Source organism: Sus scrofa, chromosome 12 (genome assembly GCF_000003025.6).
Source record: "Sus scrofa isolate TJ Tabasco breed Duroc chromosome 12, Sscrofa11.1, whole genome shotgun sequence".
In the NCBI taxonomy this organism is placed as follows: Eukaryota; Metazoa; Chordata; class Mammalia; order Artiodactyla; family Suidae; genus Sus; species Sus scrofa.
Genome location: NC_010454.4, coordinates 46,194,581 through 46,220,829, shown reverse-complemented (window position 1 = coordinate 46,220,829; position 26,249 = coordinate 46,194,581). Strand labels below are relative to the sequence as shown.

Below are 26,249 nucleotides of genomic sequence, written 5' to 3'. Positions count from 1 at the left end.
GTATCTAACTAAAGAAAGATTCGCTTTTGATTAGGAAAAAATGGATATGAAGACTACTATATTTATTCAAGAAAGTGTTTTTTTTTTTTTTTTTTTTTCTTTTTACAGCTGCATCTGTGGCATATGGAAGATCCTGGCTACAGGTCGAATCGGAGCTGCAGTTGCAGGTCTACCCCACAGCCACAGCAATGCCAGATCCAAGTTGCATCTGTGATCCACGCTTGTGGCAACACTGGATCCTTAACCCACTGAGTAAGGCAGGGATCAAAACCGAATCTTCATAGATACTATATCTGGTTCTTAACCTGATGAGCCACAAAAGGAACTTCAAGTGTTTTTAAAAGGTTGGAATTAAAGTAGCGAAAGATTAAGAAATAGAGAAAGTAGTAAAAGCACATCATGTAATGTGATAATTTGCCAGTGTTTCTAACTTTGGGAATATACAATTACAGTCACGTATGTTTTAAAGCACTAATTTCCTTCTGTTCTTCAAAATTATAACAATGAAATAATACAATTTTAAGGAGTTCCTGTTGTGGATCAGCGGAAACAAATCTGACTAGTATCCATAAGGACGCAGGTTCAATCCCTGGCCTTGCTCAGTGGGTTAAGGATCTGGCGCTGCTGTGAGCTGTGGTGTAGGTCACAGATATGGCTTACATCCCGAGTTGCTGTGGCGTGGTATAGGCTGGCAGCTATAGCTCCGATTCGACCCCTAGCCTGAGAACCTCCATGTGTCATTAGTGCGGGCCTGGAAAGAAAAAAAAAGAGACTGATTTTGAGAAAAAGAAAAAAGTGCATACTGTCACCAAAAAAAAATACAAACCAATTTTCATTTTCTAATTATATATGCATATAGTTTTATACACCCATACATAACGTTCCATTATGTATTCTGCTTATTTCATCTTACTTCATGCTTTTAAATAGTCCTAATACTGTTTCTTCCTATGTCTTCTATCAGATGAAACGTGTTTCTTCCTTTTGTCTTCTTTTTCTTAAGTGCTGCACTCTCAGCATATGGAAGTTCCCAGGCTAGAGATCAAGTGAGAGTTGTAGCTGCCGGCCTACACCACAGCCACAGCCACACGGATCAAGCTGCGGATGCAATCTACACCATAGCTAACGGCAACACCAGACCTTTAACCCACTGAGCGCGGCCAGGGGAGGAACCCGCATCATCATGGATATAAGGCAGGTTCATTAACCACTGAGTCATGATAGGAACTACCTATTATTTCCTTCTATATTTTACTATGATTTGGAAGCTAAGCATTTTATAGGAAATCTTCAAAGTCTGCCGTAAGTTTTGCCTAAAAAATATTTTTCAATTATAAAACTATTGTGGAAAATTTAGAAAATACAGAAAAATATAAAAAGCAAAATAGTATAGCTACTATGGAAAACAGTATGGAGGTTCCTCAGAAAACTAAATATACAACAAATTTATGATCCAGCAACCTCAATCCTGGGCATATATCCAGACAAAACAATAATTCAAAAAGATAAACCCACTTCTATGTTCACTGCAGCACTATTATTCATGACAGCCAAGACATGGAAACAACCTAAATGTCCATCAACAGATGTATGGATTAAGAAAAGGTGGTACGTATACACAATGGAATACTACTCAGCTATACTACTCAGTTCTGTTTCATAAAAATGAATAATGCCTCTTGCAGCAACATGGATGCAACTAGAGATACTCATACTAAGTGAAGTCAGAAAGAGAAAGACAAATGCCATACAATATCACTTACATGTGGAATCTAAAATATGGCACAGATGAACCTATCTATAAAACAGAAACAGACTCACGGACATGGAGAACAGACCTGTGGTTGCCAAGCGGAAGAGGGAGGGAGTGGGATGGACTAGGAGTTTGGGGTTAGTAGATACAAACTATTACATTTAGAATGGATAAGCAATGAGGACCTGCTGTGCAGCACAAGGAACTATACCCAATCACTTGCAACAGAACCCGACAGAAGATAATCTAGATAGAACATAATCTGATAGAAGAGGGTGCAGGGATGGATACTATGGGATTCGTTTCTGCTGTGCCACAATGGGAACTGTTGCCATTATCACTTTTAAAACTATTTTCTGACAGTAAAAATAAAAAAAGGGCAACTTACTTTTGTTCTAATTTATATTTTAGATACAGTAAGATTTTATTTATTTATTTTGGTCTTTTTGCTATTTCTTGGGCCGCTCCTGCGGCATATGGAGGTTCCCAGGCTAGGGGTCTAATCGGAGCTGTGGCCGCCAGCCTACGCCAGAGCCACAGCAACGCAGGATCCGAGCCGCGTCTGCAACCTACACCACAGCTCATAGCAACGCCGGATCGTTAACCCACTGAGCAAGGGCAGGGACTGAACCCGCAACCTCATGGTTCCTAGTCGGATTCGTTAACCACTGCGCCACGACGGGAACTCCAAGATTTTATTTTAAATGTTTATGAGATATTTCTATTCCTTCTATAACTGTGTTTTCCTCAGGTTTCTACTGAGGTTTCAATGTTTTCCTTATAGTTTTTATTTTTTTTCTGTTAATAATACATTATATTCATGAATATCATTTTCAGTGGTGTCTTTATACATGTTTATGTCTTATGAAAATGAAAGCTTAATCAATAAAAAGGCTATACCATGGCTTTTGAGTCTCAAAGTGCAATAACTGTTACCATCTACCATTTATCTGACATATTTGATATATATGTATAAAAAAACTAAATTAACAAAAATTTTCTTTTCACTGCCGCCACCTACAGCATATGGAAGTTCCCAAGCTACGGGCTGAAACGGAGCTGCAGTTGAGGCCTATGCAACAGCTGCATAGATCCAAGTCGCATCTGTGACCTACACTGCAGCTTGCAGCAAAGTTAGATCCTTAACCCACTGAGCGAGGTCAGGGATTGAACCTGCATTCTCAAGGAGACAATGTCAGGTACTTTATTTTTTTTATTATTATTTTAATGATTTTTATTTTTTTCCATTACAGCTGGTTTACAGTGTTCTGTCAATTTTCTACTGTAAAGCAAGGTGACCCAGTCACACATACATATTTACATTTTTTTTTTTTGTATTTTGCCATTTCTTGGGCCACTCCCATGGCATAAGGAGGTTCCCAGGCTAGGGGTCTAATTGGAGCTGTAGCCGCCGGCCTATGCCAGAGCCACAGCAACTCGGGATTCTTAACCCACCGAGCAAGGCCAGGGATAGAACCCGCAATCTCATGGTTCCTAGTCAGATTCGTTAACCACTGAGCCATGACGGGAACTCACATATTTACATTCTTTTTTCTCACGTTATCATGCTCCATCATAAGTGACTACAATGTCAGGTTCTTAATTCGCTGAGCCACAATGGAAACTCCTAAATTAATAAATTTTACCTATTTTAACATAATACTCTCTCTTAAAGAGAGACTAAGGGAGTTCCCTGGTGGCTCAATGGGTTAAGGACCAGTGTTATCACTGCTGTGGCTCAGGCAACTTCTGTGGCATGGGTTTGATTCCTGGCCCAGGAACTTACACATGCCACAGGAACAGCCAAAAAAAGAGAGACCTAGAAGTTTTTTGTTTCGGGTTTTTTTTTTTTTTTTTTTTTTTTTGCTTTTCAGGGCTGCACCCGCAACATGTGGAGGTTCCCAGGCTACAGGTCTAATTGGAGCTGCAGCCGCTGGCCTAAGCCAGAGCCACAGCAATGCAGGATCCAAGCCACATCTGTGACCTACACCATAGCTCACAGCAACGCCAGATCTTTAACCCACTGAGCAAGGCCAGGGATCAAACCTGCAACCTCATGGTTTCTAGTCAGATTATTAACCACTGTGCCACAATGAGAACTCCAGAGAAATTATCTAAAAGGAAGTTTTACTAGAACATACTAGTCAAACACATTCATTTACATTTTATTTAATGGCTGCTTTCACACTATGAGAGCAAAGCTGAGTACTCAGCTTGCAAAGTCTAAAGTATTTACTATCTGGCTATTTACAATACAGACAGCTAGAACATCTAAGTAAATAATTTTACTCATTCTTAGAAGACAGCACGGTCACTTAGGTTCTAACTCATGGAACTCAAACTCTAGCACAGTAAAAGACTTGTATGCAAATAACCTATAATACAAGGTGTAGAAAGCTAAGTGTTCTAAGAGATGTTAATGAGAGTGAGAAAAAAAAGATTGTTTCCAGTGGGGGAAACTGTGAAAGCAGCAGCTTTTGCACTGAGTTTTGAAGGACGTCTGTAATGTAGACGTACAGAATGGAGAGACTTTCAGTGTGAAGAAAAGTAGAGCTATGAGGAGTTCCTGTTGTGGCTCAGTGGAAATGAATCTGACTAGGAACCAGAAGGTTGCGGGTTCGATCCCTGGCCTCACTCAGTGCGTTAAGGATCCAGTGTTGCTGAGGGCTATGGTACAGGTCACAGACACGGCTCAGATCTGTCATGGCTGCGGTGTAGGCCGGCAGCTATAGCTCCAATTCGACCCCTAGCCTAGGAACCTCCATGTGCCGCGGGTGCAGTCCCTAAAAAAGAAAAAATAGAGTTATGAAAATACAAACTTGACAGTGTACTTTGCATAGACGTACAGTTTAAGAAAAAATGCTAATAAGTATTTTGAAGCCAAAGCACAGGGAAGGCTTTGAAAATGTCAAGATTAGCAGTTTAGATTTTAAATACAATTAGGTTCAAGAGCAAGGAAATAACAGTGATTAGAACTGTGCTTTAGGAAGATCAATCTATCAAGAGTACTTGAAATACATTTGAGGAGAAAGAGGTGATGAGGAAACTAGTTACAGAGCTATTAAAATCCAAGAGAGAAGCGATGGGTTAGTGGCAACAGGAAAAGAGAGGAAAGACTTGAGAAAAAAAATGAAATAAACATTACCATTATAGCAAAACCACTCAAATGCTTATGATCAGACAATAGCATTTGGGTATAACATAAACTCTTACTTATATGGAGTAAAACTGTTCATCTTCTCTACTTTTAAACAAAATGATAATTATTTCTATTTATTTCTGATAATTTCAAAAAGAACTATTTAAATAATTGAAAGTGCTGGACCGTCACTTTCTCCCATTTTTTAACTAACTGGATACAAGCACGTATTAAAACAGAATTCATTTGCTAGGGCCCCCTCTGCTGGACCACTGGAAGCAAAGTCTGATCTTGAATCTGGGCTCTTAATTGCTTCTGCTGAACTGCTGAAAATAAGAATAAATGGATTTGCTTCATAGAAGCCCTTCTCTAGGTATATCAAATGCCCTCCTCAGGAAAAGAACCATAAACTATCTTCCAAAAAAATTTCCAAAACAATAATAATTTTATTGTTGCTTAAACGGATTTCTTTTTTTTTTTTTTTTTGGCTGCACCTACCACACATCAAAGTTTCCAGGCCAGGGATCAAACCCAAGCCACAGTAGTGACCCAAGCCACTTCAGTGACAACGCCATATTCCTAACCTGCTGTGCCACAAGAGAACACCTGCAAACTGATTAATTTTTAAAGAAAAGTTTAATATTTAAACCTAACATTTAAATAATATACAAGGATAAGCTGGAATTCACAAGACTGATTTTTTTTATAGCTAAGGAAATTATGCTAAAGTAGTTTTATATTCCCTACTTATTAAGAACTAAGCTGCAGCTCCCTTGTCAGCTGGCTTCTGGCTGGATTCTACCAACAGTAGACAAAGATAGTATATTGGGTAAGAGAAAGGGAAAAGACAAGGTATTTCTCCCTGCCTTTTTCCTACCTAAGGATGAATCTCCCCAGTAGCTCAATTCCTTTTGGAAAAGTCCAATTCCTACCAGGTAACTCTAGCCCCTGGCCTCCAAGACCCAACCCCTACCTGTATCCCTCCATTTATCACTTCTTGCTTTTTACCTGCTAATCTCGGGGTTGCTTCACCACCCTCTTGTGGCTTCTCAAGTCTCTGACCACACATGTAACAAACTCTCTGCATTAAAGCCCCTCTATATAAAAGGAGGGAGGGTGGGAGTGAGAACAAAATGGCCCTAGGCCTTTCTTTTCTTGTGTACCCACTGTCCAGCTAACACTAGCCTCATTTCACAATGGAAAAGAAAGCAATCACATGAGTAAACTTGTTAGATCACTTGTATAAATCCAGCCTTCTCAGATTGGGGTATGTACTGCTTTGTATTACATGGTTTGCCAGGATGATTTACGTGAAACTACAAGATAAGAATGCCAGCAGTTCCCATCGTGGCACAGCGGAAACGAATCCAACTAGAAACCATGAGGCTGCAGGTTTGATCCCTGGCCTCACTGAGTAGGTTAAGGATCCGACTTTGCCGTGAGCTGTGATGTAGGTTGCAGACTCGGCTCTGATCCAGTGTTGCCGTGGCTCTGGTGTAGGACGGCAACAACAGCTGCAATTAGACCCCTAGCCTGGGAACTTCCACATACCTTGGATGTAGCCCTAAAAAGACAAAAGACAAAGAAAAAAAGCTAAGAATGTCATATTTTTCTGTTGTGTCCATAACGAGTGAATTTAAAAACTATTTGTATATTAAAACAAACACAAGGGTGCTGTCAATTAAGTGGGAAAGAGCATTCAACAAATGGTGCTGGGACAACATGCAAATCCATCCACATGCAAAGAATGAAACTGAACCTCTGTCTCATATCATATACAAAAATTAACTAAAAATGGATCAGAACTAATTTTAAGAACTAAAACTACAAAAATTCTTTTTTCTTTTTTTTTTTTTTTTTGCTATTTCTTGGGCCACTCCCGTGGCATATGGAGGTTCCCAGGCTAGGGGTCCAATCGGAGCTGTAGCCACCGGCCTACACCAGAGCCACAGCAACGCTGGATCCGAGCCACGTCTGCAACCTACACCACAGCTCACAGCAACGCCAGATCATTAACCCACTGAGCAAGGGCAGGGACCGAACCCGCAACCTCATGGTTCCTAGTCGGATTTGTTAACCATTGTGCCACGACGGGAACTCCATAACTACAAAATTCTTAAAAGAAAACATATATATATAAATCTTCATGACTTTGGATTATACAATGCAATTTAAGGGAAAAAAAAAAACTGGACTTCCTCAAAACTGAACTTTTGTGCTTCAAAGGACATACCAAGAAAATGAAAAGGCAAACTATAGGAGAAATATATTTGAAAATTATAATAAGCGACTTGTATCTAGAATATATAAAGAAATCTTATAACAAATGACAAACACAAAAAAATAGGTAAATGATATGAAGAGACATTTCTCTAAAGATGATGCATCACTGGCCATCACTGCAAATCAAAACCACAATGAGAAAGTTGTCTTGGGCAGAATGTAAACTATTTGCAAGGGGGTGCGTAAGAACTGTCAAGGGAGTGGGAAATGTTCTACATCTTGACTGGGACATATATATTTCTCCAGTCATCAAACTACACTTAAAATCCATGGTTTCATTATACATAAATTATACCTCAACTTTTACGAAGGTAAGCCATCTGGAGTCTATTTCTTCGTCAGAATGAAAAAAGCAAAGGATCAAAGATGTTCAATTACCAAACTATGGTATTATATAATTAGTAAAAACTGGAAGAGAACCTATTTTTTGTCAGAGCAAAGGAAGTACCATATTAATTGATAGAAAGCTCTTTCAGAAATACAGAAAATGACTAAAGTATTAAAAAAGCACACATTTGGGGGCTTTATAAATTGCTTAATTGTGGGCTTCATAGGAAAACACTGTTTTGGCTACTGAAAAATAAAATGTTCATTATTAGCTGTTCTTATAGTGCTAGCCATGCTAACTTCATAAACTATCATAATTCCAACTGAGGAATTACATTTAGTAGACACTGCATAACCACAAAAGTAGTCTCAAAAGAAACCTCTCTGCTAATAAAAATTCTAGGAAATTGGCAACATCTTAATAGCTCATTTCCAGGGATCTTTACACCAACAATTTTGTTATATCAACATTAGTTATCTGAAAGTACTTTGTATAACTGCTTATAAATAAATTCTTAGCTTCAGAAAAGAAAATCTCTTAATTATTCATGTATCAAAAAAAACAGTGCTTTCTTCTTTAAATATTATTTTTGATAATTGTGTAAATAATATTCTAGATATACTGTATTGACAACTAAAGCAAGCAAAGACATCAAATTCACAAGTTCAATTTTTTAAAAAAATATATATTTCCAACAATGCGGTAGAAAAACATAGGTTCCCTTACCTCATCATCATCATCAGAATCATTCCCAAACACTGAAGGTTTTTGCAAAACAGGGTGCAACTGCTGTGCTTTCTTTGGCAAAATAAGCCCATACCTGCATATATTTTTTTTAAAATAGAAATTACACCATTATGTTTAAACTTTAAAAAATAATACATCCACTATCTCTTTCAGATGTAACTACCAAGTCAAAACATGTTATATAGTCTAGGAACATATAACACTGGTTCTCATTTTCAACCATCTCAGAGTTCTAATATGCGCTAAGATTTTATAATTATTACTCTAAATGATTACTTGTGGTCACCGGCCAAAATCAAAATACCATTTTAACCAAAGAAGTGAATGAAGAGTTCAGAAATGTTTTATATGGTGAAATGATAGTAAGATTTTAAAAAGAACATGTTAGTGGAAAGCTCAGCTGATGTCCACTACAAAGAAAAACACTCTAAAGTATCCTCGTGGTCTAACAAGAGTAAAGAAAAAAAATTATTTTCTCCCCTACTGAGTGCTCACACAATTTTAAAGAAGTTATTGGATAAAGGTTAATGTCACCCATGGAAAAACTTTTGAAGGTTACATTAACTGAGAAACCCAAACAGCCATGGGCAAATTCCCATTACCCTTTATTAAGCCCACTTGCTTTGTCTTGGAGCACCTGAAAGTACCATCCCATCAGATACAACTCATTTAGTTTCTCACGTTGGCCTTTAAGATACAGAAACCACGGGAAGCCGTATCCAAATTGAGGATTGTACATCAAAAGTAAAACTTGCAAGAAGATATAACATTTCTCTTTTGCGGCAATATATGCCCCAATTTCCTATATGCCTACCCTTTTCTGTGGCTTCTCAGCACAACATTCCTAAACCGAGAAGGGAGGGCGGGAATCAGAACTTGAGTTGCCAAGGAGAACAAGGCCCTATAAGAAAGCCAGGAATTGTCTCTTCTCATTACCCCTGAAAGCATCCAACCGGGGAGAAACTCAAGCGCGGGGTAGGAAGCAAGACTGAGGGGCCTCAGACCGAGCTTTTGGAAAATAGAAAAGTCTCGCTCTCTGCCCCTCAGCCTAACTTTCTTTATTTCCTCACAAGTTTCTCCCTCAAACTTCGGGCTTCCATCCTGGAAAATGTGGGGGGGGATGGGAATATATGTTCCTCAGAATTTCTCGCTTTTCCCCGTCTCTATCCCTGACGACACAGCCCCTTCACTTCCAGCGCATTTTTACTCCTCGGCCAAAGTCACAGTCGCCGTGGTGTCTCACTTCCCAGCCTAACCCTAACTCCCGGATCACTCACTGCCTGCCCGGAATCGCCATCTTGCTCCCGTCTCCGCTGAACGTGGCCGACGCCGACGTGACGCTGACGCAGGTAAGAGCGTCGTTACGTGAACTCTCGCGCGGCCTTAGGCGGCCTGGAACCCGCCTACCCGCTGGGTTCGTATTTTCAATTGCTTGGTGCAGCTGGGTGCCAGGTTGTTCGGGCTTGGCTTTCGGCATTGTTTGAAAACCGAGGGACTGCCTCCACACCGGTGGGAAGAAAGGAATGACAAAATTCTAGGCCAGTGATTCCCAGAGTGTGGTCCTGGGGCCAGCAGCATTGGCACCATCCAGGAATTTGTTAGAAATGCAAAATTTCCCACCCTATTTCACACCTACCAAATCAGAAACTCTGGGATGGGGCCCAGCAATCTGAATTTTAAGGAGCCCTCGAGCTAATTCTGACACTCTGGTTTGAAAACCACTGCCCTAGGCTATGGATTTTTTTTTTCCCCTGAGATATTCCGTTTGCGTATATCTGGCTCAGGATAATTTGCAGAAGATCAAAATCCTTATGCTAAGTATCTCATATTCGGACAGAAATGATTAATAACAATACCATGGTACTACTGGGTGGGTATAGGATTAAAGTCTTCTATGATACTTTTAAAAAAATTCTAGGCACGCGTTTCACCTGTGCACCTACTCACTTTTGGCCCATTCCAAACTAGTCATACAGCAAGTGAAAAAGATCTCTTGAATTACCAACAGGAATTACCTGACAGAAGATGTTAAAATCTCCAACTATAATTGTGGATTTGTCTGTTTCTCCTTTTACTTCTGTCAGGTCTTGTTTCGTGTATTTTGAAGTTCTGTTATTAGATGTATAAATATTTAGGCTTGTTATATCCTCTTATATTGACCCCATACTATTAAAAAATGATTCTCTTTATTCTTTTATTTTTATTTATCTTACCTGATATTAATATAACCACTGATTGTTAGCATAGTATATCTTTTCCTATCCTTTTTTATTTTTTTTAATTTTATGGCTGCATCCATGCATATGTAAGTTTGCCTGGCCAGGGATTGAATCCGAGCTGCAGCTGCTACAATGCAATGAAAGTTAAGAGATAAATCCTAAATTCTCATCGTGAGGAAAATTTTTTTTCTTTTGTATCTATATGAAATAATGGATGTTCACTAAATTTATTGTAATAATTTCATGATATATATGTCAATTTATTATGCTCTACACCATAAACTTATACAGCACCGTATGTTAATTATGTCTCAATAAAACTGAAAGAAAAAAAGATCAAATTAAAAAGAATCCATAAGCACACATTCAGTTAGCTGTCAGAGTGATGACATCATCACACATCATGAAGCCTCTGAAAAGCTTTATTGTACTCTGGTGTGAGGATAAGAGTGAAAAAAGCAAATAATGTCCTAGTATTGTTAGAAAGATAGTTTTGACCTGGAAAATCCCAAAAGGGTTTAAAGGACCTACACATTTTAAGATCCACTCTTCTGAATGAATTAATGCTGGGATGTATTACATAGTTTTGCATATAGGAATGTGCTGGATATTTTCTCCCCAAAGTGATTAGGGCAGGACCAGATACAAGCCAAATATGAAATCTGCTTAGGGAACAGTGAAATACATATATATACATATATATTGGTTTCTGCCCCTGGTTCCTTGGGCAGAGCTGCTAAAACCATTGTGAGTTACAAGAGCACTGAGAAAAATTTTTGTTCTGATATTTGATCTTCCACCCTGGTTCCTGATGTATTTTGTTCCAATGAGGTAACTCTGGGTGGTCTTCTGGATAGTCTCAGGGTGGGGGCTCATCACCAGAGAGACCATGCCATGATTAGGAGTTTGGAACTTTCTACCCAACCCCCATCTTCAGGGAAGGAGAGAGAGGTTTTAAACCAAATTAAGGATTGATCATGCCTACATAAAAAAACCCCAAAGCATGGAATTCTGAGGGCTTCCAGGTTGGTGAACTCATCCACATGCGGGGAGAGTGGTGCACCCCAACTTCCTGAGGACAGAAGTGCCATTCCTGACGCCACCTGTGTATCTCTAGTTGTTTATATGTATGTTTTATCATATTCCTTATTATATAATAAATAGGTCAATGTAAAAAGCATGTTTACCCACATATTTACCACTTCCAGCATCTCCATTGCTTTGTGTAGAACCAGATTTCTATTTCATGTAACCATCTTTTTTAAACCACTTTATTGTGATGTAATTCACATAGCATGCAATTCACCTGCTTAAAGTGTATATAATTGAATGGTTTTTAGTACATTCAGAGAGTTATGCTGCCATTACCATAATCAGTTTTAGAATACCTTCAATACCCAAAGAAGAAACCATGTACCCATTAGTTACTCCCGTTTTTCCCCAAACTCCCCAACCCTAGGCAACCAGGAATCTACTTTTGCTCTCTGTAGACTTGCAGTCATATCAGCTTTTGAAGTTGTAAGTATTTTGAAACTCCATTATTAGATGTATAAGTATTTAAGATTTTTATGTCTTTTGTTTGTTTTGGGGTTTTTTGGGGGGTTTTTTTTTTTTGGTCTTTTAGTCTTTTGGGGCTGCACCCACAGCATATGGAAGTTCCCAGGCTAGGAGTCCAATCAGAGCTGCAGTTGCCTCCCTACACCAGGGCCACAGCAACACCAGATCTGAACCACATCTGCGACCTACACCACAGCTCACAGCAACGCCAGATCCTTGACCCACTGAGCGAGGCCAGGGATTGAACCCACAGCCTCATGGATGCTAGTTGGGTTTGCTAACTGCTGAGCCACGACTGGAACGCCAAGATTTTTATGTCTTAATTAATTGACCTTTTTTCCATTATGAAATGACCTCCTTTATCAGAGTAATATTCTTTGCTCTGAAATCTACTTCGTCTGATATTCTTGGTCACTCCATCCACTCTAGGAGTTTTCTTTTGACATTAACTCCAGGAAAAGCAAAAGATATTCAGAAAGGGAAAATACTTGTAATCTACTACATGGTTAAGCCCTAAACAGCATACATAATCACGTTAATGCAAACACTGAATACTCATCTTTCGACACAAAAGCAAGTCAGATCATTAACCCACTGCGCCACAGCAGGAACTCCCCACCCAGTCTCTGTAAGCAAGAGATGGCCCAGGCTGGAGGCTTTATTTTCACACACACCCCCTTTTTGTGTGTGTGTGTCTTTTTGCCATTTCTTTGGGCCGCTCCCGCGGCATATGGAGGTTCCCAGGCTAGGGGTCAAATCGGAGCTGTAGCCACCGGCCTACGCCAGAGCCACAGCAACGCGGGATCCAAGCCGCATCTGCAACCTACACCACAGCTCACAACAACGCCAGATCCCTAACCCACTGAGCAAGGCCAGGGACTGAACCCGCAACCTCATGGTTCCTAGGCGGATTCGTTAACCACTGCGCCACGACGGGAACTCCCCCATTATTATTTTTATTTTAAGCAAAGTAACACATGCTCATAGTTTAAAGTCATCCTGACATATGAGGTCTAAGACCAGAGCATTTCCCAGCTCCACATCACCCCTATTTTTCTTTGCTTCTGAGTCAATTACTCTCAATTTCAGTTCAAGAGTTAATAAACAGCCCACAAGGTAAATCTGGCCAGTTGCCCATTACAACAAGGTTTTATTGGAAAGGCCATGCCCATGTTGTCTATGACTGTTTTCATACTACGGGGCAGAGCTGAGTAGCTGCCACAGAGACCTATGACCCACAAAGCCTAAATATTTACTATCTGACCCTTTGCATAAAAAGTTTGCCAACATCTATTTTGGCTATAGTTTTGACATGTTGCAAAACAACAACATGTTGTATGGCTTTTTTTTTTTTTTTTTTTTCTGAATTAAGCAGCATTAACTAACCTCCCATTATGCAAAACAAAGGTGTAGCTCCTTCCTCAGCATGTGCATCCACACACAAACACATAACACGCTTCCCATTCCTTCATTCTTCCCAATATAATGACACTATAATTTAGATGAGAATACATAGGTATTCAGTGTTTGCATGAACATGACCTTGTCTCCTGAGAGACCTTTATAGTAAGATCGAGTAGAGGAGAGTAAGAACACTGAGTTGATGTCTGGTGGGGTTGGGTGGAGTGGCATTGCATAAAACCTTACGGAAGGTAGTTCCCATTGTGGCGCAGTGGTTAACGAATCCGACTAGGAACCATGAGGTTGCGCGTTTGATCCCTGGCCTTGCTCAGTGGGTTAAGGACCCGGCGTTGCCATGAGCTGTGGTGTAGGTTGCAGACGTGGCTTGGATCCTATGTTGCTGTGGCTCTGGCGTAGGCTCCAATTAGACCCCTAGCCTGGAAACCTCCACATGCCAAGGGAGTGGCCCTAGAAATGGCAAAAAGACAAACAAACAAAAAAAAAACCCTTACAGAAGAGGAATGAAAATTCCCTAATTTACCTGCAAAGGGTCTTGTGAGTCAGTAGATTGGGGATGTCTGTGGAAGTTAAGGGCAGCTGGTTGCTTGGTCACATTTAGATTGGGAGGGAATGCGAAGTCAGTCACAAGAGACGGGCCTCCTGTTGTATGATTCCTCCTATGTAGAATGTCCACAACAGGAAAATGCATAGAGAAAGCAAGATTAGTAGTTGCCTGGGGCTGGGGTGGGGGAAGTGGAGAGTGTCTGCTAACAGGTATGGAGTTTCTTATGGGGGTGACAAAAATGTTTTGAGATTGATTGTTATAATGGTGACATAATTCTGTGAAAATACTAAAAACCACTTAATTGTACACATTAAGTATGTGAATTGCAGGGAATTCCTATGTGGCTCAGCAAGTTAAGGATCCAGTGTTGTCACTGCTGTGACTCGAGTCACTATTGTGGCTCAGGTTGTATCTCTGGCCCAGATATTTCTGCATGCCACAGGCATGACCAAAAAAATTAATAATAAGCTCTGTGGGAGTACCTGTTGTGGCACAGTGGTTAACGAATTCGACTAGGAACTATGAGGTTGTGGGTTCGGTCCCTGGCCTTGCTCAGTGGGTTAGGGATCTGGCGTTGTTGTGAGCTGTGGTGTAGGTCGCAGACGCGGCTCAGATCCCACATTGCTGTGGCTGTGGTATGGGCCGTTGGCTACAGCTCCGATTCGACCCCTAGCCTGAGAACCTCCATATGCTGCAGGAGCGGCCCTAGAAAAGGCAAAAAGACAAAACAAAACAAAAATAATAATAAGCTCTGGTGTTAAGGAATAGAATTTTACTTGAATGATAAAGTAATTCAACCAATCAGCCTTGTTGGCTGCTTAATTTTTAAAAAAATTTTATCGAATTATAGCTAACTTACAACATTGGGTTAATTTCTGCTGTACAGCAAGGTTATTCAGTTATACATTTATTCTTTTCCATTATGGTTTATCACAGGATATTGAATATGGTTCCCTGTGCTATATAGTAGGACCTAGTTGTTTATCCATCCTATATATACTAGCTTGCATCTGCTAATCCCATACTCCAAATTCTTTCCTCCCCTAAACCCCTCTCTTGGCAGTTGATTGCTTAATTTTAAAGTAGTTTCCAAAAGACTGATAGCATGGTTATTAGCCTAGCAAAGTCTGGAAAGTGTTGGTGAGATGTCTGGAGTGCTGGTACGAGCAATAAAACAGAAATTGAGATATGTGGATTCCTCTGTCTAGCTGTTGTGACCTAGATAACTCATTCTTTGAGTCTATTTCCTCACTTATAAAATGGGGATAAATAATATCGAGACCACCCACCTTAGATGTTATGGGAAGGATCAAATGAGCTACTATGTGAAAATACCTCAAACAAGTTAAAATGCCATGCAAAGATAGGATGTTTGTTATCATTAAGGTAAATGCAATTTAGCTAATTTAATTCCCAGGATAATGGTTAAAAAGTTAGCATTTTGTGAAAATTTACCCTGCTTACTGCCTAAAATGCCATTTGTATTCACAGTGGACTCTATATGCTTGTTCTGAAGCCATCAGGGTATGTAGCTATCAGTTTAATATCTTCAAGAACATTGTTCCTAGAAATGTTGCTGCAAATGCCCTGAAAAGCCCACTTCCAAATATGAAACAGGCTTACAGGTTAAAACTGGGCACTTGATCATCCGAGAGAGGAGGACTGGCAATAACACTGCCATCTTATCAGAAAAGGTTAAAAAGGGCCTCCAATCTCAAATTATAAGATGTTTGGAACACATCACATTTTGCCAACCAAATAAAGAAAATGAAGTTTAATTTCCCAAAATTTTATTAAAAATGGACACTGTCATCAGATATCTTATTGCCAAGATGAAATCTCACAACAAGAGCAGCAGTTTACTGTAATAACAAGCTTTAAATAAGTACAAATTCTTTTTTGCAGTTCTTGAACTTGAGAGGATTTTATTTTTAAAAAAGTAGTTTTCTTTTTTTTCCATGAGTCATGGATGTATATTTTCCCAGAAGAGTTTCTACAAGTCTTTGAAAAATTAGAAAAACCATTCCCAGTCCATTTCTTAAAATCTTTATTACTTAGTGCTCTTTTGATGTAAAAACTGCCATTTTTTTCTAAATCCTCAGTCTTTTCTTCACTCCTTAAAGAATAATTCTACCCGAGTAACCCTAATGATTCCATGGTAGATACAAAGCTGAAACCAAAAGGAAACTTTATAAAATATATTCTACAACATACATTTGGTCATGGCTACCTTAACTAAATATTTTTTGATCAGATTTCTCCTTAGGTAGCACTTTTGGTTTTAGAAAGTGCTGAGGTAAATGTCTAGGAGCAGAATGGCACTCCCTTTCCATGGAAGATATTTTATTTTATGATTAACAAAACTGAACATGACAAAAATACCATAAGTGCAGTAGCAATTCCATTAGCATTTCCCTAGCAAGCTTTCCCCTGGCATTTTTGCATACATATAGGAGTCGGTCTTAGATGGCAATGGGGGTGAAATAGCACTATTTATTTTTTTGTTTAGCTTCATGAGAGCTAAACAGATGTATGCCCAGTGGTATAAGTATTCAATGGCAATATTACCAAATTCCCACACTTCAGTTCGAGAATGACCTGCACAAAGAAAAAAAAAAAGTTAGTGTGAATAGCTTTGTACTTTTATTACCAAAATATAATTCCAATATGACAAAAGTTCATTACACATATTTTGAGTCAGAACCATAGCAGAATATTGTTTAAATATATAAGTCCAGGAAAATGGATAAATTTTGGTATGCTTATATAATGGAATACTACACAGCATTTATTTTTTTATTTTTTTGTTTTCTTAAGGCCACACCCACGGCATATGGAGGTTCCCAGGCTAGGGCTGAATAAGAGCTGTAGCTGCTGGCCTACACCACAGCCACAGCAATGCCGGATCCTCAATCCACTGAACAAGGCCAGGGATCAAACCTGCGTCCTCATGGATGCTAATCAGATTCGTTTCCACTAAGCCACTACAGGAACTCTACTACACAGCATTTACCAAAGACCTGAAGCTACATATATCATTGTGGATAAATTGCAAAAATGTATTGTTGAGAACAAAGTAATAAGCTGTAGAATAACAGGTTCTTTTGGATACAGTTAAAAAAATTTTAAAACCTGCAAAATAATATAATATGTTTATGGATTCGGAGTTAAGTAGTAAAAGTAAGAAATCATGCATGGAACTGATAAACAACAAATTCATAACAGTATTAGCTTTAGGGAGGAAATAAAAATGGGATTAGGGAGGGGTATAGAAAGTCTCAACTGTTCTTAAAATGTTTTCTTTCTTTAAAAAAGTCTGACTCAAACATGCATAATGTTAAGGTTGGATACAGAATATAGCTCTTTAATGACTACACAGGTGTTAGTCTCTAACTTCTATGTTTGAAATATTGCCTAATTAAAAATTATTTTCAGGAGTTCCCGTGGTATCGCATTGGTTAATGAATCTGACTAGGAACCATAAGGTTTCGGGTTCCGTCCCTGGCCTTGCTCAGTGGGTTAAAGGATCTGGCGTTGCCGTGAGCTGTGGTGTGGGTCACAGACACGGCTTGGATCCCGTGTTGCTGTGGCTCTGGCGTAGGCCGGTGGCCACAGCTCCGATTCGACCCCTAGCCTGGGAACCTCCATATGCCGTGGGAGCGGCCCAAGAAATGGCAAAAAGACAAAAAAAAAAAAAAAAAAATTACTATCAAACACAATCACAGCACAAAATGTTGCATTTGTTAAATTATAAACTGTTAAACTGCTAGTCATAAAAATTACTTTTCAGAGTTCCCTGGTGGCTCAGCAGTTTAGAGATCCAGAGTTGTCACTGCTGTGGGTTGGGTCATTGCTATGGCACGTGTTCATTCCCTAGCCCAGGAATCTCCACATGCCATGGGCATGGCCAGAAAAATTACTTTTTCTGAGAATCAGTCAATGACTAACATTCAGGTAGAATGGTCCAATGGAAAGAGAATATACTTTCAAGTTGAACAGATCTGGGTTCTAATTTTGGCTCTAGGCCCACTATTTTTGTGACTTTGAGAATGGCACTAAATTGCTCTGAGCCTGTTTCTGCTTCCAGAAGACAGAGATAATACCTCAGAATTGTTATGAGGATTGAGAAAAGATATGCAAAAATCTACCACAGAGTAGTTGCTCAAAAAATATTAATTACCTTCCTTCTTTCAGGTGCTCCTACCCTCAGGTCTATGTTTTACTCATTTTTGTCACTTCTAGCATCTAACACAGTTCCTAAGCCAAAAAATGTTTGATTTGAATTGAATCAACCATTAAGTGATACTTGTAATTGAATAAGAGGTTTTAAATATTGTCTTCTATCCAATAACTCATTAACAATAATGACAATTTTGTCACTTGTGGGTATCTATAAGAATGACAAACAGAGCATACGTTTTTTTCTATCTTCTATCAACATGAAGGAACAAGGTTCCCTGAATTAGCTTTCAACTTTCTATGGTTTTGAAGGTATCACTACTGAAAAAGGTAAAATGAGGGATAGGAAAGGCACATAAAATATGGAAAACATACTCAAGTCTCAATTTTTATTTGAAGCTGACTTTAAAACATGTGGGTACAATTTTCTAAAATTCTCTTTTAACACACACACAGGCACTGTCTTTTCTCTCAATTGTAGGTGTTAAATAAATGTTGATTGAAACAGTATTAAATTGTGGAATAATTAAGTTAGGTTTTTTCAAATACTAAAAGTCTTTTCCAATTATAGTTATCACATTAGTGACAATTATGAATAAAAATAAAAACAGATGCAGGTCATGAGAACACATTAAAAATACCTGATTCATCTCATATCATGGGTAATACTAGGCCAATTAACACACATATTTAAAATATTGAGATGCATTTGTTATAATTGACCCCTTTTTGTATTAATTAGCTTCCAGGAAGCTTTAAAAGGTAATGCTATAGGCTGCAAAGGTTGCTTTATCATAATGTTCCAATGTTATGACTAAATTAAACTTTACCCTAATAACACTGCTAAAACCAGGCCTAACCAATTTTCTAAGATATAATAGCTGTGCCGCTCCCCATAGCCTTTATTCTGCCCTTCCCAAATCCCCATTAAGAGCTCTGTGGCCAGTGTTCTTATCTGACATCCAAATGAACAGACCCCTATCTGCAGCCATTATTAAGCTAGTCAGCCATCTCCATGGTGATTCAAGGACGTGAAGATGGAGAGCAAGGTCGCTCCCTTTCACAAGCTCCTGTTGCTTATTTCCTGCCTTATTGTTACCGGGGACAGAAGCTCTGAACCTGTCTGGCGGGGAGGTTCCTGTTTCCCTGCCCTGTTCCAAAGAGAGATTGATGCCTTAACAACTGGCTGTCAAGATTCCTCTGAAGAAGCCTCCATGCTCTGCTTGGTTCCCCTTAACAATAGTTGAGTGCTACTGCCCTCTTGTGGTGGATAGATGCCAGATCTTCGCAGTGCAGCAGATGGCAGTGCCGGTTTGCATCAAGCGAAATACTTTTCTAACCATAAGAAATTATCTTTTTTTTTACTTTTCCTTCGTAAAGGTTATAACAAATCATTTGAAGCCATATGAGTTAAACATTTGCTGGGTCAACCTTTGAATCTGTTAATGAATCTATTAATTCAGAAACATTTTGATATTTCTGTAGGTTCTAGCTTAATCAAACTTTCAGTTACATGGGGAATTCACCGTGCTGAAAACACTGGAGTATTATAGGATATTTCTAATTAAAATTCTATTTATAGATCTCTGCTTTATCACTGGATTAAGTTAAATCCTTGGGAATGATGGCCAATTAAAGATGTGTGAAGCAAAAAAGAATGGAGTTCTTAAGCTTCAAGTCCAAAAGTTAAAGCGTAACTGCTCCTTTCAACTAACAACTAACCCAGGATCAGCAAGCAATACTTCTTCAATGCTCCTTTCTTTATTATTAGTTCTCTTAGTTTTAGTTCTTCTATTTCTCTTGTTTCACATATCCTGTGTGGCACCCCTTAACATTACTGCTACATGGGATGAGCTAAAGGTCTATGAGATATTATATACTTAAAGGGTATGTGTGTGCCAGTTTCAGTCAGTTTTTGTTTGTTGGTTGGTTGGTTTAGGGTTGCACCCACAGGCATACAGAAATTTCCAGGCTAGGGGTCAAATCAGAGTTGTAGACCCATACAGAGAACTTACATTCTGAGGACCGCAAAAGAAACATTTCTAGAAATTTCTGATTCTGTGACTTAATCCTATTTAAACCCCATTTATTTATTTAGTCATTTTGTCTTTTTAGGGCCGCACTGTGGCATATGGAGGTTCCCAGGCTGGGGGTCTAATCGGAGCTGCAGCCGCCAGCCTACACCACAGCCACAACAACTCCAGATCCGAGCCGCATCTGCGACCTACATCACAGCTCACTGCAACGCCAGATCCTTAACCCACTGAGCGAGGCCAGGTAGCGAACCTGCAACCTCATGGTTCCTAGTCAGATTCATTTCAGCTGCGCCACGATGGGAACTCCATTTTTTTTTAATTTATTTAAACCCCAATTTTTAATCTTTGACACAGAATTAGATAAGTTTAGATCAAAACAAAACACAAATAGAAAACCATATGAAGATTTACTAATTACTTATTAGCTAAAATTTAAATTTAGAATTTTCTCCTTCTCCTTCTTCTTCCTCTTTTTGTCTTTTTTAGGGCCGGACTTGCAACATATGGAAGTTCCCTGCCTAGGGTTGAATCAGAGCTGCAGCTGCCAGCCACAGCCACAGCAACACCAGATCTGAGCCACATCTGCCACCTCCTACACCAGAGTTCATGGCAACGCCAGATCCTTAACCCACTGAATGAGGCCAGGTTTGAACCCTCATCCTCATGGATACTAGTCAGGTTTATTATGGCTGAGCCACGATGGGAACTCCTCAATCAGTTTTTACTTAGGCAGGAGAACTCACATTTGCCATAGCAGTCAGTCACTTAATATGTCATTAATTTACTATGGCCCTGAAAGCACTGCAGGGGGCTGCTTTCAGTTTGTCAGGAAAGAATCCATGTTAAATGAGGAAGTAAAAATACATTTTTTCTGTGTTATCAAACCTTGATTTGAAGTTTGTGCCAGGCCAAACACTGAGTTCTTACAAATATATTAGTTTTATTCCAATTGTAAGCAATTCCAAGCCGAATTAACAGCACAAAGCAATGTTCTTGGTATCTTGTTCATTTCATTCTGACTCATTTAGAAGAACTGGGCACATCCTCACACTTGCAGATTCAGTTCAGTGTTGTATTCATATTTTTTACTTCTGGACGGTTGGTAGAATCCCATCTGACCTTTAGCTGTGCAGTGGGAGGTGAAGGAAGGAGTTTGGCTCATGTTTGGAATGAAGAAGGATGGCAAGCAGCACTCACCAGAGCCACCATGGTGGAGTCGGTAGCAATTAGGGAAAGATCTCCTGGGGAAGGTGAATCTTGAGGGCAAACGTTACTCAGGGCTACAAGTCCAGCAGTCCTTCCCCGATGGTGGGGCATCTCCCTTCACTGACATTCTTGGAGGGTTAGGGTGGTGTTTTACTGAGGAAGCTGGTGAGTTTCTTTCTTTTTTTTTTTTTTTAGCTTTTTGCCTTTTTTTTTCCCTAGGGCCGCTCCTGCGGCATATGGAGGTTCTCAGGCTAGGGGTCTAATCAGAGCTGCAGCAACGCCTGATCCCAGCTGCGTCTGCGACCTACGCCACAGCTCACGGCAACGCTGGATCCTTAACCCACTGAGCAAGGCCAGGATCGAACCTGCAACCTTATGGTTCCCAGTCAGATTCGTTAACCACTGAGCCACGACAGGAAGTCCCCTGAGTTTCTTTACAGATGGTGGGAGCACAGAGGCTCTGCTGCTTTGGAAGAGGAACCCTGGGGCTCTTGTAGGAAAAGTGGAGGGCCTGGGGACCTCCTGCTGAGTGCGTCTGTGAACACGTAGACGCTTGGATTTAGGTGTGGGGAGAAAGTATGGCTACTTGCAGAAGGTACAGGTTCTAGATAGCAAGGTGATTCTGGTCATACTTGCAATAGGAGGTAGCTCTTCTGCCCTCCAGGTCTGAGAACATTTCCTGGTAGACACCATCTGTCCAAACCCACTGGGAGGGGACCATAGGACAGGTATGGGGCATCCTTCAGAAAAACCAGGTGAGGCTGGCAGCAGAGGTCCAAAGTGGAGTGAAAGAACAGATCCTTTACAAGGTGGTCCAGTCATGGGTCTTTAGGGAGAAAACACCAGGTTCTGGGAGCACTTTAGGCAGAGTAACAGAGAGTAGCGAGCTATTGATGTGCTATGCACAGCTGTCTGGGAGTGGTCACTGGAGTCAATGGGTCACCCACAAGCAAGGATGTCAGCAACAGTTGCATGCAATGGCATAGTCCTGGGTAGCCAAGCATGCTGAACAAAGCTGCCCAATGCTCCTTCAAATATGACTGCCTCAATATAAAGTTGGAACACAGCTGCCTGGAATTCCACCTGAATATAAAATAACCCTTTCTAGAAAAGTAAGTTAAAACTGTAGTGAGCTATCACAACACACCTGTTAGAATGACTATTACAAAAAAAAAAGAGAGAGAGAGAGAGAAAGAAATAACAAGTGTTAGCCATAATGTGGAGAAAAAAGAACCCTCATGCATGGTTGTTGGGAATATAATTTGGTGCAGCCATGATGGAAAACAGTATGGAGGCCGCTCAAAACATCACAAATAGAACTATCATATAATATATACTTTGGGATATATATCTTGAAGAGATATTGCACCCCCATGTTCACTGCATCATTACTTTCAATGACCAAGACATGGGAACAATCTAGGTGTTCACTGACAGATGAATGAATAAAGAAAATATTATATACATAGTGGAATATTATTTAGTCATAAAAATAAAGAAATCCTGCCATTTGTAACAACATGGATGAAGCTTGAGGGCATTAGGCTAAGTGAAATGAATCAGACAGAGAAAGCCAAATACTGTGACCTCACTTATACATGAAAACTAAAAAACATACAAACAAACAAACAAAAACAGAACTCAGAGAAACAGAAAAAAGATTGGTGGTTTCCCGAGGCGAGGGCTGTAATTTTTAGGCTTGTGATTATAGTTAAAAATACTGTGTTGTATATTTGAAAGCTGCTAAGAGTGGTTTCCAGATGGGAAGGGCAGGAGGAGGGGAAAATGGGAAAAGGTACTAATGGATGGTGACAAATGAAACTAAAATTTCAGTAGTTTTGAATGTGCGGTAGTATATACAAAAGTGGAACTATAATGTTTTACAGGTGAAACATGATGTTGGGAGTTCCCATCATGGCTCAGTGGAAATGAATCTGACTAGTATCCACGAGGATGTGGGTTCAATCCCTGGCCTTGCTCAGTGGGTTAAGGATCAGGCGTTGCCATGAGCTGTGATGTAGGTCACAGATGTGGCTCGAATCCCATGTTGCCGTGGCTGTGGTGTAGGCCAACAGCTATAGCTCCAATTCGACCCCTAGCCTGGGAACTTCTATATGCTGTGGCTGCAGCCCTAAAAAGCAAACAAACAAACCAAAAACCCCATAATGTTATCTCAATAAAGAAATAAATTTAGGGGAGCTCCCGTCGTGGCGCAGTGGTTAACGAATCCAACTAGGAACCATGAGGTTGCGGGTTCGATCCCTGCCCTTGCTCAGTGGGTTAAGGATCCGGCGTTGCTGTGAGCTGTGGTATAGGTCGTAGATGCGGCTCGGATCCCGTGTTGTTGTGGCTCTGGCGTAGGCTGGCAGCTGCAGCTCCGATTCAACCCCTAGCCTGGGAACATCCATATGCCGTGGGAGCGGCCCAAGAAATGGCAAAAAGACAAAAAAAAAAAAAAAAAAAAAAAAAATTGTCACCTTAAGAAAAAAATTTGTTAACTATGTAAGATGACAGATGTTCACTAAACCTATTGTGGTGATCATTTCACAGTATATGCATACATCAAATCATTATGTTGTACACCTTAAGCTAATACAATGTTATATGTTATTATCTCAAAAAAACTGGGGGGAAAATGAAAGTATGCCTTTTCTAAACATTAAGAAAAGCTTTCTAGAACTAGGATGAGGTAGGGTGAGAGTTGGAAGCAGAGGCCCTACGAAAGGGTGGGCCATCACCAGCCTGTACTCTATCTTCTCACAGGCTTGGTGAATTAGGAGCTATGCCAACAGTCCCCCTCATCCTGGGCAGAACCAACAGATATTGCTGGTGGCCTTTCATGCTGGGTGGAGTCACTGAATGGGGGCCTTAGCTGCAGCTAGAAGGCTCCCATAAACTTGAGCAACAGATTGCTCTTCGAAGAGTCCTCTTTTTCTGAGACAGACAGAAGGGTGCCCCACAGAGTCCCCCTTCTTATCCCCAAATGCGGAACTTAGAATTTCCTGATTCGACTGCATCTGAAGGAGAAAGGGGATGGCATCTGCGCGGTCTGTGAACATTCTTGATTGTTGCCGAGACTGTGATGCTGCTCAAGGCCTGGTGGTGGTAGGGGAGCCTAGGGCCTAGTATCTTCTGGCTCAATTCAGCTCTGTTAACTGCAATTGAAATTCCTGCCACCTGAGGACACTGTTGGAAAAGAAAGTGGTGGGGAGCATTGGGGATCAAGGCTGCTCAGGAATCAGCTAGGCAGCAAAGTGGGGCCAAACAGAGGAAACAGAAATTTGCATATTTTCCTGAAACAAAGGAGACATACATGAGAACAGGAGGTAGTTCTGATAGGCAAATCAGAGGTGGAGCCTGAAAAGATTCCCTTGAAGCATGGATATAATGCCATGGCAGAGGCCTTTGACAGGGAAGGGCCTTATTAAGGGCTGAGAGCCTGAACGCACCTTCAAGGTGGAGAGGGGAGGGGTCTGCTCCTCACCCTCATCCTGACAGAGGGACTGGATTGGACCCTAGCAGCTATGCCTCAGTCCTTGCTCAAGAAGGGGAGTGTCAGTCTGAAGGGACACAAGTGACCCTGGCAGCAGGCTCTGGCTCTAGGCCAAGAGGCTGGCAGGCTGGATGGGGACCAAAGTGATGAGTGGGGGCTTAGGAAGAATGTCAATCAGACAAACCTGTCACACATGGGGTAGTGCTGTGCCCATGACATGGCCTAAATCTACTCCAAAGGGAAGAGCAGCAACCAGGCACTGACATAGAAAACATTTCTTTTGGATTTTTAGGTCCTCAGTGAACAATGAACAAGTGTAGACCAAGCAGTGTATACAGTATACAGTGAACAAGTATTCGTTTTTATTGTTGCTGCTCTTACTGTTTTCCTTAAATAGCACCTCAGAGGAAGTGATAACTCTACCAGCAATGAATTCCAGAGACTCCTGTGAATCAGCCCGCAGCTCTGAGGCTACATAGAAGCCGTTACAATAGAAAGTCTAAGCTTTGCTTACATCACTCTCGTTCCAGATTAACTCGTATTGACTTGTATGTGAATCTTGTATCTAGTACTCCCAAACTTCTGGGATTATCTCTCCTTCCTAAGCCAGAGAACCTCTCTCTCTCATCCGTCCGCCCTGGCTCACTGCTTCGTGTTTCTGATGCCCCAAACACCCTGAGGAGTGGAGCTGTTTTCCTCTGGGTTTCCTTTTCCTTCCTCTTGTCCTAAGAATCTGGTGCTGAGCCTCTCTGCCTAATATATGTGTCACAGAAACCCAGAAAACCTTCTGACTTGGTCCAGGGTCTCCAAAGAGAGGAGGGGGCTGGGAGGGGAGAGAGGGAGGGCTTAGTGAGGGATTTCTACAGAGCCATTTTCCCAACTAATGATGAGATTATTTATTTATTTGTCTTTTCTAGGGCTGCTTCCTGCAGCATATGGAGGTTCCCAGGCTAGGGGTCCAATCGGAGCTGTAGCTGCCAGCCTACGCCAGAGCCACAGCAACGTGGGATCCGAGTGGCGTCTGCGACCTACACCACAGCTCATGGCAACACCAGATCCTTAACCCATTGAGCAAAGCCAGGGGTCGAACCCACAACCTCATGGTTCCTAGTCAGATTCGTTAACCACTGTGCCACGACAGGAACTCCTAGGTTTTTTAATAAGTTAAAAAAAAAAAATGACTCTAAGTTCATTCTTTTTTTTTTTTTTTTTTTTTTTTTTTGTCTTTTGCCATTTTAGGGCCACACCTGTGGCATGTGGAGGTTCCCAGGCTAGGGGTCGAATCAGAGCTGTAGCTGCCAGCCTACACTACAGCCACAGCAATGTCAGATCCGAGCTGCACT

General features: G+C 40.6%; 2 protein-coding genes and 1 non-coding gene across 5 annotated transcripts in view; all 3 read right to left on the bottom strand.

Annotated features, from left to right (window-relative positions):
- Positions 1–9,628, bottom strand: part of NSRP1 (nuclear speckle splicing regulatory protein 1) — a 60,308-nt gene extending 50,680 nt beyond the window's left edge. Inside the window, exons 1-2 of one of the 3 annotated variants that reach the window (XM_003131784.6) lie at positions 9,528–9,628; positions 8,230–8,323 (exon numbers count right to left, since the gene is read on the bottom strand). In XM_003131784.6, coding sequence (XP_003131832.1) covers positions 8,230–8,323; positions 9,528–9,547 — 114 coding nt within the window. In that variant the 5' untranslated portion in view covers positions 9,548–9,628. The remainder of the gene's footprint in view (positions 1–8,229; positions 8,324–9,527) is intronic. The other 2 variants (XM_021067519.1, XM_013981200.2) reach the window with 2 other exon arrangements.
- Positions 9,226–9,305, bottom strand: MIR423 (microRNA 423). The gene has a single exon (NR_038530.1). It is a non-coding gene; the product is annotated as a microRNA 423 (primary transcript).
- EFCAB5 (EF-hand calcium binding domain 5) overlaps positions 16,024–26,249 on the bottom strand; it is a 119,592-nt gene continuing 109,366 nt past the window's right edge. Inside the window, exon 24 of the mRNA XM_013981195.2 lies at positions 16,024–16,590. Coding sequence (XP_013836649.2) covers positions 16,397–16,590 — 194 coding nt within the window. The 3' untranslated portion in view covers positions 16,024–16,396. The remainder of the gene's footprint in view (positions 16,591–26,249) is intronic.